We start from the raw sequence: 14,758 nt of genomic DNA on the forward strand, positions 1-14,758 counted from the left end.
AGTTTACCCCTTTTAATATGAGAAACACGGGAAGAATGATACAAAGATGTAAGGACCAGATGGACTATTTACCCTTTTATGCTGAAACACGCATACCCTGACCCCTTTAAACGGCGTCGTTTTGGGTCCATTATAACCCAAAATAAGGGTTTCGAAACCCTTGTTTTTCTCATTCTCAGCCGCTCTCATCTCTCCCTTTATACTCTCCCCTTTCCCTCTTGCTTCCTCGCCACGAGGAGAACAGAGCACCAAGGGCTCCCCGGCCACCGTAGATCGGTGGCCACAGGGATTAAATAAACCCCCAAAGACCCCCAGTTCCTCACCCTCTGTTACCCATGGTTCAACCGAGCCTCATAAGGCTCGAAGAACACCGCAACCACCTCCTTGAGCCATGAAACATCCTCTCAATCTAAACTCCACAGTTAGGGACTCCAATGAAGACCCTAGAAAGGTAAAATCTCCTCCTTTTATCTATTTTTTTGTCTCGAATATGTTTTTTTTTCTCGGTTTTTTTTTTGTTTTTCCCCGAATGGGTTCCTCACCCAATGCTCTCTGGTTTCTCTTTTCTTTTTTTCAAAACCCGAATGCCCCTCTTTTCTCTACTGCATGTGCTTTAATCTTGCCTTTGGTTGAGATGATGAGGTCTAGGAATAGGGGAAATTATGGGTTGTTGATTTAGGGTGATTGAATCTCGGATTTTCGGGATTATAGGGATTTTTTATTTAGGGTTTGGATATATATATATTTTTTTACTGATTTGGGTTGATTTGGGACTGATGGGGTTGCTGTTTGATTGATTTTTCACTGTAGATGACGATGGTGGCGCGGGAACGGCGGCTGGACCATCGGAGTGGGCCGGAACAATGACGGTGGCGTGGCTGTTCATCTGCTGTTGGCGGCGGCGGCTGGATGATGATATGTTTAGGGTTTAAAACCCTAATTGCTTGGGTTACTGAGCGGGCCTGGGATTGGTATTGGGCCTGAACCGGGTCTGGGCTCCAAGTCTTGTAATTCTGGGTCGGGCTTGGTATCTGATGGGCTTCGGGTTTGAGCCTGCAAAAATTTGTAATATATTAATAACAATAAATAAGCATAATAATAATAATAATAATAATAACAATTACAATTAGATAGAAAAGACCCAGACAAAAACGGGTGTATACATATCCATAAAATGAGTTGTACGGTTTACTTTTATCTGTTTGACCTTAGAGGTGTTAATTAATATTGTATTTCAAATGAGGTGTTAAAAATATAATAAATTTTTAAGTTAACTCGGTGATCGGATGTTTTTTGAATCTCATAAAAAGTATTTTTTATAAAGTGACTTTAACAAAACGACATCTTTTTAATCGGACAACCACATCAACAACATTATGGCATGCAACTATCATATCACCATCCCATTAAGTCATTAACGACGTAATTACATTTAAAAATAAACATTAATTCTAAAATTGACATAAAATTTAATAATATAAATAAGTCAACAATTAAAGTTTGTTTATATCTAAGTAATTTTTTCTTAAATTTTTCTGTCAAATTAATTCAAGGTGATCAACTTATTTATAAATTGCAAATATAAGATACTATAAAACAATTCCCCGTTACCATGCAAGTATACACATAATTGACCAATACCTGGAGGAAGAACCATTTAATCCAAAAATTTCAATGTATAATTTAAATACAATATATTCTTATAACAAAAAAATCTCAGCATCAGCCTAAAGAACTACTTACAATCAGCCAATCAACATGATTATGTTCTAAGCATCACTAAGATATACTAAAGTCCTCTACTCGTTAGAAAACATTTCTCTAGTTAGTCTTTTGATGCTCAAATATTCATTTCACCCACATTCAGGCCTTCTCCCAGAAGTTGACTTATAGAAATTACACATCAGAGATCACATATATCAACTTTCACAGCTTCAACATCTTCAAAATAAGAATCTGGAATCTCTGGACATGCCGGCATTGTTGCCACACATTTGAACTGTTCCCAGAGCAATCAACATTATTTCAATGAGATTTCAACGTGACAATATAACTGATTATCGTTTATTAATGCTTAGTACCAAATGTACATACCTTATGTTGCTTGTATTTCTCTCTAACTGCTTGAAGTGCACCTCCTCTTCTACTCAAATGCCAGTCATGCATGATAAGGACACATTCTTTTAGATCAGAGGCTTTGTAGCCTGAGTACTCTTGCATGGCGGAGCTCTGCATAACACGGATGATTAGTATATCATTGCCACATATGGAGTAAAACCAACAGCATAAAATGGCCTGAAAGAAGGAACTCTTAAGCCTTACCCAAGGATGTCTCTTAGGTTGAATTATGAAACTTGCAAGAAACAAAACAGAAGCAGCAACCCTTGAAGGTAGAAACTTTACACACCCATATTCCAACAAACTCAACTCCGCAAGGTAACATCCAAGGAACTCTAGCTGCAAGCTGGAAGCCTATATAAGATAAAAATAAAGTCTACAGTCAATAACAGATAATAATAATACACTTGAATTGACAGATGCAAGGAAAATATGCATTTTTCATACTTTGTAATCCTCTTGTGCATCTCTGGTAAATCTCCTGAAAAACATCAGAGAAAACACAAACCACAAATAAAGCATTAAGTTTCTGGCAACTGGCATTAACCGAAAAGTATTGTCGAGAGAAATCTATTTTCAAAACAACTCTTACCTCAAAAATGTTTTAACAGTTGGATTCCCCAATTCAAACTTCAATGCCTTGAGTATATCTGCCTCCATTTTGACCACCTTCGCATTTAGGCAACAAATTTCACGAAATGAATGAAGCAATGAACTATAAATATGAAAAATGAAAAAGACAAAGACAAAGAAGTATAAGAAGGGGAAAGATTACCTCTTCTTTCCTGTAAGTATTGTCTGTTATATAGCAAAAGTCTTCCACATTTGGAGGATTGATTTCCTCATACTTTCTACTTGAAACAACCACAGGGGAAAAAATGAGTACAACATTTATGATAATTTCAAATACAAAAAAAATTATAGAACTATGAAGTAAATCAGAAGCTTACGATGCAATCAGCATCGAAGATACACCCAGAAGTTGAAGCTTTTGCCTATTGAGGGCATTTAAAGATAGGTATCTATCAATGTAGGAGACCGCTATATATAGAGTATCTGAAAGGAGCTTGTATTCCTCTGCAACTTCCACCAACCAGTCCACCAAAATCCCTCTCATATTTGTACTAACATCCTTCTGCACATTCTCAATGTAATCAGGTAATGGCCTTTTCTTCGGATCCACCTGATATTAATTGCATCAACCAAAAAGGGGGAAAGTCCTTCAGTGAACTGACCATAAGTCGCAATTGTCAACAGACTGACGTTACAAATTTATCGCTAACCCAAATTTCCTTAATTTAGTTACTATGACAAGATTAAAGCAATGTTTCAGATTAAATACCGTAACGTTTCAAATAATGCCGTCAGAGAAGGTGTTTTCAATCTGAAAAGAGTAAATGAGAGAAAATACCTCCATTTGGCGAAGATATTCGTATATATCAGACACGTAATGGCCACACATTTGTGGATCTTCAGATTTAGCATCAATATCCGCCGGTTTATCATGTTCAGATTCTTTTTTGCTCACCTTTAAAGCCGGCTTTACCACTCTCGTCTTTGCCTTGAGCTTCCCTTGATGATGCTTCTTCTGGTTTTCCTTCCTCTGAACATTAATCCCCGAAACAACGACGTTGGACAAGTTGGAAAGCTCCCCCAAAACAACTCTTTTCTTGGTCACCACTCTCTCCTCCGTTAACCCCGCCGACTGGGCAACCCGCTTCTTGGAGGCCGCCCTTGTCACTCTGATACAGCTCTCCTGTTGGGCCATTGCCTCTTGCTCCCTTTCTAACACTCGGGCTAATCCTTTGCAGTTGCAGAGAGAGGGAAGAAGGGAACGGGGAACAGTAGCAAACGAAGAGGAGAAAAGATAGAACCGGGTGCTCTGCTGTGACTGTGAGGGAAAGAGAGTGAGAATAAAAGGGGTGAAGGGAGAAGCGCCATTTGGGATTTTGTTTTCAAAATCTACAGGATTGGCGGCATTTAGTACAACTCTGCGTTCAGTTTTTGAGTCTCTTATTTTCCTATTTTTTGAGTTTTGCGGGATCCCAATTTTTTAAATCGATTTCTATTTTGGGCTCTGAAATTTGAAAACAAACGCAGTGTTCTTTCGTTTCTATGGCGGGGATTTGGTGAATTTATTTTCCTATATTTTAATATCTCAATTCTTTTTCAATCATTTAACTTTTAGAATTTATATTATTATTAATTTATCACAAAATAATTATTCAAACGTTAAATTTTAGTGGTATTTAATGATGCAAAATCTTAATAAAAATGATAAATTTCTAATTTAATTCTTAATTTTTATTTAAAATATCAATTCAATATTTTTCTCAATTTTCAAGTATATAAAATAGTCTTAATACTATAATAAATATATATAAAAGATTCAAAACATGCCACATTATAAGTGTAACATGAGTTAACATTAAAGTGATTATTTTATAATAAATTAATAATATAAAGTAATAATTCTAATATTATTAATGTTATCAGCCTGTGAAGGAACCTATAATGGCACACGGAAGGAACTTATAATTAATGTGTAATTAGATTATGGATTTGTGTTATACCGGAAAATATTATAGTTTAATTCTCTTTGAACAAGACTCCACGTACATATGATTATAGATCTAAACTTAAATAATATTTACTAGATACCACTAAATTATGTTACAAACTTCATACGATTATACTAATAGTTGTTATCGTAATTTAATTTATACATATTTGAAATTTATTCAGACATATTATTATTATCAATAAAAGATCAATCAATTATTGTATTTATTACAAATTTCCAATGAATGTGAATATAAACATCTCAATATATATTATTTTAATTCATATTACTTGTGTGAATATAAATTACATGTCAAACATTTAAATCGATCTTTATACTATAAAATCGAAAATATATTTACTTATAAGGGATTTCGAACTTTGATCATCTTAAAATTTAACAACTTTAGTTTTTTACAAATTCAATTTATATTTTTTTTCAATTTCTTATTCATATGATTCAAAATTTGAATCCAGACTTTTATGGTTAATAGAATTTCATTTAGATTTAAATTCATATAATATTACTTAGATAATTCGAGAGTAAAAAACAATTCAAATATTAAAAGTATATTTATAAATTCGAATAATTAAAAAATTATAGATCTTCAACGCATTATCAGGGCTGGTCCAATGAGTTTTAATGCCCTGGACAAGATAATAATTTCATGTCCATATACTTGTAACGTATAATAGACAAAGCATAAATATTTTTTTTAAAATAAAAATGTAATAGAAATTATAGTCAAACAATATCAATACTAATACAAACCAAAACCTACAAGACATTAAAAAAAGTTTTGGGCTAATTTTTTTGGGCCAAATATATATATACACATTATAAGTATTAGAAAACTGATGCCCTCCTCAAACATGCTAAGGTCAATCTGGTATATGTATTGGGTCGGGCCTGCGCATTATGATTCCTACTTTGAAGTTCTGTTAGTATCAACGTTGTTAAAACTATTTATCATAATATGCACAATATTTATATAATTTTTTACAATAATTAAAAATTTATATTTTTATGGGAATAATATATTAACGGTTATCAAAATAAATATTAATGAACTCATATCAATAGAAAAAATAATTTCAATGACCATTTAATTTTTTTTTTTAAAAATCATGATAGAATTTGAATGCAAAATATTCACTAGACAAACTTAGCATATTTTGTTGATTGAATTCAATGATAACATGTAAAACGTAGAAGAAAACGTTTGCGTAAAACATTGACGCGCCAGGTAGAAACCTACGACCTTCTGCTTAGGAAACAGACGCTCTATCCACTGAGCTACAAGCGCTTGAGCCATGCTACAAATAAATAGAACTTTATTAAATGATATCAATGACGTAACTTTAGCATCTGTCGATTCATTACTTCATCGAGATGCAAATAAATATAATTTTTTATCTACACAGACATTTTTTTGCTTGATCTTGGAAAATATCATTTAGTGGACGGGGGGTTTTCAGCGGTGCTCCATCCAACTCCTTTTTAAATGTACCGAAGAGTTTGGAACCTAAATTTTGTGAATGTACCGAGGGAATGCAATCAGGTCGCATATAGGTTGGCAAAGATGGCATGGGCGTTACCTTTTGGTGTTCAGACCTTGACAACTCCACCAGAGACAGTGCGAGGATTGTTCATTGCTGAGTGTCCTTTGGAGCAATAGGAGACTTGGACCTCTGGTTCTAGCTTAGTTTTCTTTCTACTGTTTGTAATTAAAAATATCATACTTTTGTTGACAATTTTCTTGGTAAAGCATAAAAACAAATAAATGCTAAACCGGGATCCAGAACCAGCATTAACCTGATCTCCCGGTACAATCTATAGCAGTAATATTTTTAACTTGGATTGCATATCCATGACAACAATAAGGCTGCCGCGTCATTACTATGCAGGTGTGGTTAACTCCAAGTCCAACCCTAGGAACATCATATTAATATTTGGTTTAAATGTTTCATCAAAGGTGTATGATCTAACAAAAGCCTCAGCATGTTCAACACAGAATGGATCATGTCGGCTCAAACTTCTGTTTCCCAACATTAACATGTCATTAATTTCAACACTTGAGAACTGTAAGGACTCACCCTTTTTGTAATTCAATTAAATTGAAATTTTCATAATTAAATTTTGTGCTCAACACCCGAGAATGACATGGGACTGTAAATCACGTTAGCACTGTTATTATGGAGTGCGGTGGACTGTTGCCCGTAGCAAACTGAGGGCCGTTGCGTTTTGTTCTTTTGTGCCGAGAGAATCATCGGCCTTGATGCTAATAGCACCTCACAAAGTTCATTTTATTTCTTTATTTTTTTTCAATCAAGCTTACCAAATGTTTGGCAAGATTAAGCTATCTCCTGGACCCCTTTTAGGAATCAAGATTGAGGACCAGAGTAACAAATGGCAGCAGGCAGCCTAATATACGTATCTCAAAGAATCTGCCTCATTTGGCAGGATTTAGTTGTAACAATAGTTTGTCCTCGATGAATTTATCAAATAGAAAGGCGAAAGATTCCGAGCCATTTGGCACATTTACTTCAATCGGCTTTGTTAGAAATGTTGCATCATTAATAAATTATTAACGGCTAAAACTGCTTGCTTTTGCATTGCATACTACTCGCAAGACCGAGTAGTATAATCTTAGGTAAAGAACACAAATGCTCCCCTAACTATACAACAGTACTTTGTAATAAGATATTATTTTGTAACTTTTAATAATAAAAGAACTCAACAAATCATTATTATATAGTCGGGAATAATTTATGCACTCTATCCTATAATATTATCCTATTGATTCACGTCACTAGTTGCCCAACTACCATTCTCCAATACCATAAATAATTCTACCAGGATCAGAAATGGATCCCCAAATTAAATCTCCTTTCCTCCTCTCATCAAATCCATGGAAGCCTCGCTGTTCTACTACGTTGTCTTCTACTTCTTCTTCCTCCTCTACTTCCTTACCAGAAAGTTGCTTGATAAAAAACGACTCCCACCAAGCCCAGCTCTTTCCCTTCCTGTCATAGGCCATCTCCATCTCATTAAAAAGCCACTCCATCGCACCCTTGCTAAGCTTTCCAAGCAACATGGTCCTGTTCTCTTCTTTCAGTTCGGGTTTCGTCCTGTCCTTGTCGTGTCTTCTCCATCAGCTGCAGAAGAATGTTTCACCAAAAACGACGCTTTATTGGCGAACCGCCCTGTTAGGAAATAAACCAAGTACAAGTAATTTCCCTATAACCAGATTAGTGAAAATGCGAAATAAAAGCGGAAAAATAATACCCAAAATTTGATAACGGAGTTCAGCCAATTTATGCTTACGTCTCCGGACTGCTGCAGATCTTTTACTAAGAGAAAATTTACAGGTGTTTACACAACACACTTGAGAGAGAACTAGAAGATTTTGGGATGATTTTGAAGCTAAATGAGCTAGGGTATTTATAGTTAAAACTTAGGGACTAATCTTTGAAAATACTCTAAAGTCTAGTGACCAAAAATAAATAACCCAAGCCTAAATTCAACAAAATTAGGCAGCCACCCATTTATTCAAAGCAGCCCCCCCACCTTTGAATATCAAGCAGCCACCGGCTGCTAGTATTCATATTTGACCAACAATCTCCCACTTGAAGACTGATTTTAATCTATCTTCACACCTCGATCGATGCAGCAGCTTTTCTAGTCTTGTTACTCTAGCATGCCAACTGAAGTTGAACACAACTTCAGTTTGTCCGTGGTCACCGTCTTTGTCAACATGTCTGCTGGATTTTGAGCTCCACTGATCTTTTCAAGTTTCAAAATCCCATCTTCCAGAAGAGACCGGATAAAATGATATCGCAATTGTATGTGCTTCGTCCTGGAATGAAAAGACGGATTCTTCGCTAGATGGATAGCACTTTGACTGTCGCAATATAAGACATTGTTTTCTTGTTTCTTGCCTAACTCATTCAAGAAACTTTGGAGCCAGACCATCTCTTTGCTGGCTTCCGTAACAGCGACATATTCTACTTCGGTTGTGGAGAGAGCAACTATCTTCTGTAGTTGAGAAACCCAACTCACTGCGGTTCCTCCTAGAGTATAGACATACCCTGTAGTGCTTCTTCTGATGTCAACATTTCCGGCTAAGTCAGCATCTACATAGCCTGTCAGTATCGTATCTCCACCTTTGAAACAAAGTGCTTTGTTTGTGGTACCTCGCAGATATCTGAGGATCCATTTGACTGCTTCCCAGTGTATTTTGCCTGGATTATTCATGTACCTGCTAACAGCTCCCACTGCTTGAGCAATATCTGGTCTGGTACAAACCATGGCATACATCAGACTTCCAATTGCTGAGGCATACGGCACCTTCACCATGTGTGCACGTTCTTCCTCCGTCTTTGGTGATTGTTCTTTGGAGAGTCTGAAATGAACACCTAAAGGTGTATTTACTGGTTTAGCATCTTGCATGTTGAACCTGGAGAGTACTTTGTTGATGTACTCAGCCTGTGATAACATCAAAGTCCCCGACTTTGTGTCTCTCTTGATCCTCATCCCAAGAATCTGCTTTGCAGCGCCCAGATCCTTCATAGCAAACTGCTTCGACAAATTTTGCTTTAAGTGTATAATCTCTTGCATGTTTGAGCCTGCAACGAGCATGTCATCAACGTACAATAATAAAATAATGAAGCTGTTGTCGAACCTCTTGATGTAACAACAATGATCTGCTTGGCATCTGGTAAAACCACTACTACCCATGAAACTATCGAACTTCTTGTACCACTGTCTAGGAGCTTGTTTTAAACCATACAAGCTCTTCTTCAACCTGCATACCAGGTTTTTCTTGCCTGCCTCTATGAAGCCTTCTGGCTGCCTCATATAGATTTCTTCCTCCAAATCACCATGAAGGAAAGCTGTCTTTACATCTAACTGCTCAAGATGTAAATTTTCTGCAGCTACAATTTTCAACACCAGTCTGATTGTAGACAGTTTCACGACTGGAGAGAAAATTTCATTGTAATCAATACCTTCTTTTTGCTGAAAGCCTTTGACAACCAATCTTGCTTTGTAACGTTTGCTCCCATCGTGCTCTTCTTTGATCCTGTAAATCCACTTGTTATGGAGCGCTCTCTTGCCTGGTGGTAATTCAGCTAATTCCCACGTCTGATTTGACATAAGCGAGTCCATCTCATCTTTCATGGAAGACTCCCACTTGACTGAATCCTCCACTTGCATTGCTTCATCATAACACTCTGGTTCACCATTGTCAGTCAGCAACAAGTAGTGTAAAGAAGGTGAATACCGTTGGGTTGGTTTAGGAATTCTGGAGGAGCGTCTCAGTTCTGGTGTGCCTGGTTCTTCCTCTTGAACTGCTTCAGGACTGATCTGAACATCATTTCTAGAAATCTCCTCGAACTCAGCAAATTCCTTTGTTTCAGCCTCGGTATTACTTGATTCTGCGGTTGACCTGTCTTTGTACATCACATTTTCATTGAAAATGATGTCTCTGCTTCTGATGATCTTTCGATTTTCGTAGTCCCAAAACCGGAAACCGAACTCATCACCGCCATAACCAACAAAGGCACATTTGTTGGACTTAGCATCAAGTTTACTTCTTTCAGCAGAGTCTATGTGTACATAAGAAATACAACCAAACACTCTTAAGTGTGAAAGGTTTATTTCTTTCTTGCTCCAAGCTTCCTCTGGTATTCCGCCATCCAAAGGAACAGAGGGCCCACGGTTGATCAGGTAAGCTGCAGTGTTGATAGCTTCAGCCCATAGAAATTTGGGCAATCCGGCATGTATCCTCATGCTTCTAGCACGTTCATTCAGAGTTCTGTTCATGCGCTCTGCTACGCCATTCTGCTGCGGTGTTATGGGAACTGTTTTCTCCATCTTAATCCCATTGTTTGCGCAGAAATCTCTGAATCTACTGTCTCTGTACTCTCCTCCATTGTCAGACCTCAACCTCTTGACTTTCAAACCAGTCTCATTTTCCACCATGGCCTTCCATTTTTTGAAGGTATCAAAGACTTCTGATTTCTTCTTCAGAAAATAAACCCACACCTTCCTTGTTGAATCATCGATGAAGGTGACATAATATAGTGAGCCTGCAAGAGATGGAACTGGGGATGGTCCCCATACATCAGTATGAATCAATTCTAACCTTTCTGCCTTGGGTGCCTTGCCAATCTTTGCAAAACTGACTTTCTTTTGTTTTCCAAAGATGCAATCCTCGCATAGTCCGACATCCACATTCTTTAGATCCGGCAGCTTCCCTTTTGACAGAAGTATCTTCATTCCTTTCTCGCTCATATGGCCAAGCCTTTGGTGCCATAGGTTTGATTTTCCATCAGCATCTGCTACTGCAATGATATTCTCTAAATTTGAGGTTACATAGAGAGTACCAGTCTTCTTACCACGAGCAATGACGAGTGCTCCTTTGGTAATCTTCTATTCACAACCTGAAAAGGTTGTACTATATCCTTCTCCATCAAGCTGTCCAACAGAAATCAGATTTCTTTTGAGGCCAGGAATATGTCTCACTCCTGTCAGCTTCTAGGTGGTCTGGTTTGGCAGCTTTAGTCGGATATCTCCTTTTCCGACGATCTTCAAGGTTTCCATCAGCAGCATGATGAACCTTCCCAAAATCACCACTGATATAGTTCTCCATGATTTCTTGGCATGGGGTGGAGTGGAAAGATGCCCCTGAATCCAAGATCCATGATTCAATCGGACTGTTGACGCTTAGAATCATGGCATCACCTGTCTCCTCTGTCACGTTGGCAGATTCCTGTGCACCGGTATCTTTCTTCAGTGCTCGGCAATCTCTTTTAAAGTGACCTTTCTTGCCACAATTATAACAGGTAAAATCTTTCTTTCCCGTTCTGGATTTTTCCCGTCTGGATTTGGATCTGCCACGATTTGAATTTCTTTCTGGAGTTCTCCCTCTGGACTCCGTGTGCAAGGCTGAGGAGGTTGATGCTTCACCCGATTCTCTCCGTCGAATTTCTTCGCTCAGTACCAGATCCCGAACATCGTCGAATTTCAATTTACTATTTCCCGACGAGCTGCTAACTGCTGTAACAGTAGCATTCCAACTGTCTGGTAGAGATGATAAGAGAATTAAAGCTCGAACTTCATCATCGAATTCAATTTCCACAGAACTCAACTGGGTTGTGATTGTGTTGAGTTCATTCAGGTGTTGAGCCACTAATGCCCCTTCCGTCATCCGCAAATTGAATAATCGCCTCATCAAATAAACTTTGTTTGAGGCCGATGGCTTCTCATACATACTGGAGAGAGCCGCCATAAGACCCGCCGTGGTCTTTTCCTTTGCTATGTTGAAAGCAACATTGCGGGATAACGTCAGTCGGATAACTCCGAGGGCTTGTCTGTCGAGAAGAGCCCAGTCTTCATTCTTCATGCCCTCTGGTTGCTTTCCTGAAAGAGGTTGATATAGATTTTTCTGGTACAAAAAATCTTCAATCTGCATCTTCCAAAAGCCAAAGTCCGCACCATCGAACTTTTCAATTTTCACCTTCCCTTCGTCTGCAGCCATCGCTCCCACTCGAATCTGGCTTCGTTTGGATCGTTTTTGACAATTTTGCGAACCACCGTGTATTAAAACACCTCCGTCGACAAATTCGTATCGCCCACCGAATTTCACTATTCACAAAATTCACTATTCACGTGAATAGTAATGAATAGTAACCTCGCAAAAAAATTGACAAAATTCACAACCAAAAGCAGATTAGTGAAATATACCAGTTGTTAGGAAATAAACCAAGTACAAGTAATTTCCCTATAACCAGATTAGTGAAAATGCGAAATAAAAGCGGAAAAATAATACCCAAAATTTGATAACGGAGTTCAGCCAATTTATGCTTACGTCTCCGGACTGCTGCAGATCTTTTACTAAGAGAAAATTTACAGGTGTTTACACAACACACTTGAGAGATAACTAGAAGATTTTGGGATGATTTTGAAGCTAAATGAGCTAGGGTATTTATAGTTAAAACTTAGGGACTAATCTTTGAAAATACTCTAAAGTCTAATGACCAAAAATAATTAACCCAAGCCTAAATTCAACAAAATTAGGCAGCCACCCATTTATTCAAAGCAGCCCCCCCACCTTTGAATATCAAGCAGCCACCGGCTGCTAGTATTCATATTTGACCAACACGCCCTCGCCTGCTCGCCGGGAAACACCTTGGTTACGGTTATACTACTCTTACCTGGGCCCCTTATGGCGACCACTGGAGAAACTTGAGGCGTGTGGCCACTCAAGAGCTCTTGTCATCCAATCGTGCTCAAAAGCATCATGCGATACGAATGGATGAAGTCCGATCCTTGATTCTCAAGCTTTGTAGGAGTTCAAAGTGTGGTGAATTTCAAGTTATGGAGATGAAGTCTATGCTTTTTGAGTTCACTCTCAATATAATGATGAGAATGATTGCCGGGAAGAGATATTATGGCGAAGGAGTGGAAGAACTGGAGGAAGAAAGAAAGTTCAAAGAAATTGTGACAGGGACCTTTGAGTTGAGTGGAGCCACAAATATTGGAAATTTCGTGCCGGTTTTGAAATGGATTGGATTGAATAAAATTAACAGGAAGCTGACAATATTGCTGACAATTTTACAGAGGAAGAGGGACGAATTCATGCAATACTTGATTGATGAGCGCAGGAAATTAACAAGTGATTCAGGTTCTGAACAGAGCAGCAAAACGATGGTTGATGTTCTATTATCTTTGCAAGAAACTGATCCTGAATATTACACAGATGATATTATCAGAGGCATGATGCAAGTAAGCTATTCTTGCTTGTAAAAATCCAGGTTCATCTCGCCTGTAATTTATGTTCTACTTATCTTTGTTGTGTATAGGTATTGTTATCAGCTGGAACTGATACGTCAGCTGGGACCATAGAGTTGGCGCTGTCACTTTTGCTAAACAATCCAAAAACACTGGTTAACGCTCGGGAAGAAATAGACAAGGAGATAGGACAAAACAGGCTGATGGAGGAATCAGATATCGGCAAACTCCCGTACCTCCATGGCATCATAAAGGAAACATTTAGGATGTGCCCCGTTGCCCCACTTTTGGTACCGCAGGAGTCATCGGAGGAATGCACCGTGGGAGGTTTCTCCATCCCACGAGGCACAATGCTGTTGGTTAATATGTAGGACATTCAGAACGATCCTATGTATTGGGAACAGCCCACTGAATATAAACCCAGAGGTTCCTAGGAGCAGAGACGGTAAAGAATGGATTCACACTTTTGCCATTTGGGACAGGCAGGATGAGGTGTCCGGGAGAGAACTTGGCAATGGGTTTGATTCCTTTGACTTTGGGATCTCTGATTCAGTGCTTTGAGTGGGAGAGAATTAGTGAGGAGATGCTTGATATGAGTAAAGGGAATGGGCTGACCATGCCCAAGGCTCAGCCCTTGGTCGCCAAATGTAGGCCACGCCCCGTCCTCATGAACTTCATCTCCCAATTTTAGATATAAACTTCTTTTTCCTCGCTATTTTTTGGTATCAACTTTCTCTCAGAGGATAGGCCGGGGAGAGATGACTAAGACAATCATCTTTCTGAAAATTTTATATGATTTTAAATTATCATATATTTTAAATATCAACTTTATGTTCAATGTTAAATATTAATTTCATTGAAAATCAATATTGGAAGTTTGACGTAAATAATCTATGAATCATTTTATTTTTATGAGAATGTTATGAACAGAACATTCAAATTTTCTATTTAATAATTTAAAAGTTATATCTCGTTGAACACATTATTTCGTCTTAAAAAATATTTTATATAAATACACACAGATTTAAACCTCTTGTTAGTGGCAATTACAAAGAGAAAACACAACTGATAATGTAAGTGCAATTTAACATACGCAATTGCAATTACAACTATTGATTCATCTTACAGTTACAATAAAAATAACAATCACGTGAATATAGAAAAATAATATGCAAATATGAAGACATTAAGGGTCCGTTTGTTTCACTGAAAACGTTTTTCAGAAAATGTTTCCGTAAAATGAATTTCATTTTCTGAAAAACAGAAAACGTTTTACGATGT

General features: G+C 37.7%; 1 protein-coding gene and 1 pseudogene across 1 annotated transcript; one reads left to right on the top strand and one right to left on the bottom strand.

Moving 5' to 3' along the window:
• Positions 1–1,829: 1,829 nt before the first annotated feature.
• LOC120156762 (putative cyclin-A3-1) lies at positions 1,830–3,980 on the bottom strand. The gene is made up of 8 exons (XM_039168019.1): positions 3,530–3,980; positions 3,069–3,301; positions 2,894–2,969; positions 2,711–2,787; positions 2,566–2,599; positions 2,323–2,472; positions 2,095–2,229; positions 1,830–1,999 (listed from the first exon to the last, which is right to left on the bottom strand). The coding sequence occupies exons 1-8, from the start codon at positions 3,884–3,886 to the stop codon at positions 1,904–1,906; spliced, it is 1,158 nt and encodes a 385-aa protein (XP_039023950.1). The 5' UTR covers positions 3,887–3,980; the 3' UTR covers positions 1,830–1,903.
• Positions 3,981–7,584: 3,604 nt separating this feature from the next.
• On the top strand, positions 7,585–14,190 carry LOC120156792 (annotated as a pseudogene).
• The last annotated feature ends 568 nt before the right edge of the window (positions 14,191–14,758 follow it).

This window comes from Hibiscus syriacus, unplaced genomic scaffold (assembly GCF_006381635.1).
Source record: "Hibiscus syriacus cultivar Baekdansim isolate YM2019G1 unplaced genomic scaffold, ASM638163v2 tig00111237_pilon, whole genome shotgun sequence".
NCBI classification, from domain to species: Eukaryota; Viridiplantae; Streptophyta; class Magnoliopsida; order Malvales; family Malvaceae; genus Hibiscus; species Hibiscus syriacus.

Excerpts from the sequence above, each read along its gene's own strand:
- LOC120156762 (XM_039168019.1), bottom strand. The coding sequence starts at position 3,886 with ATGGCCCAACAGGAGAGCTGTATCAGAGTGACAAGGGCGGCCTCCAAG. Across the intron at positions 3,302-3,529 it reads AATATCTTCGCCAAATGGAG|GTGGATCCGAAGAAAAGGCC; the intron begins GTATTTTCTCTC and ends AATTAATATCAG. Across the intron at positions 2,473-2,565 it reads ATGCACAAGAGGATTACAAA|GCTTCCAGCTTGCAGCTAGA; the intron begins GTATGAAAAATG and ends TATCTTATATAG.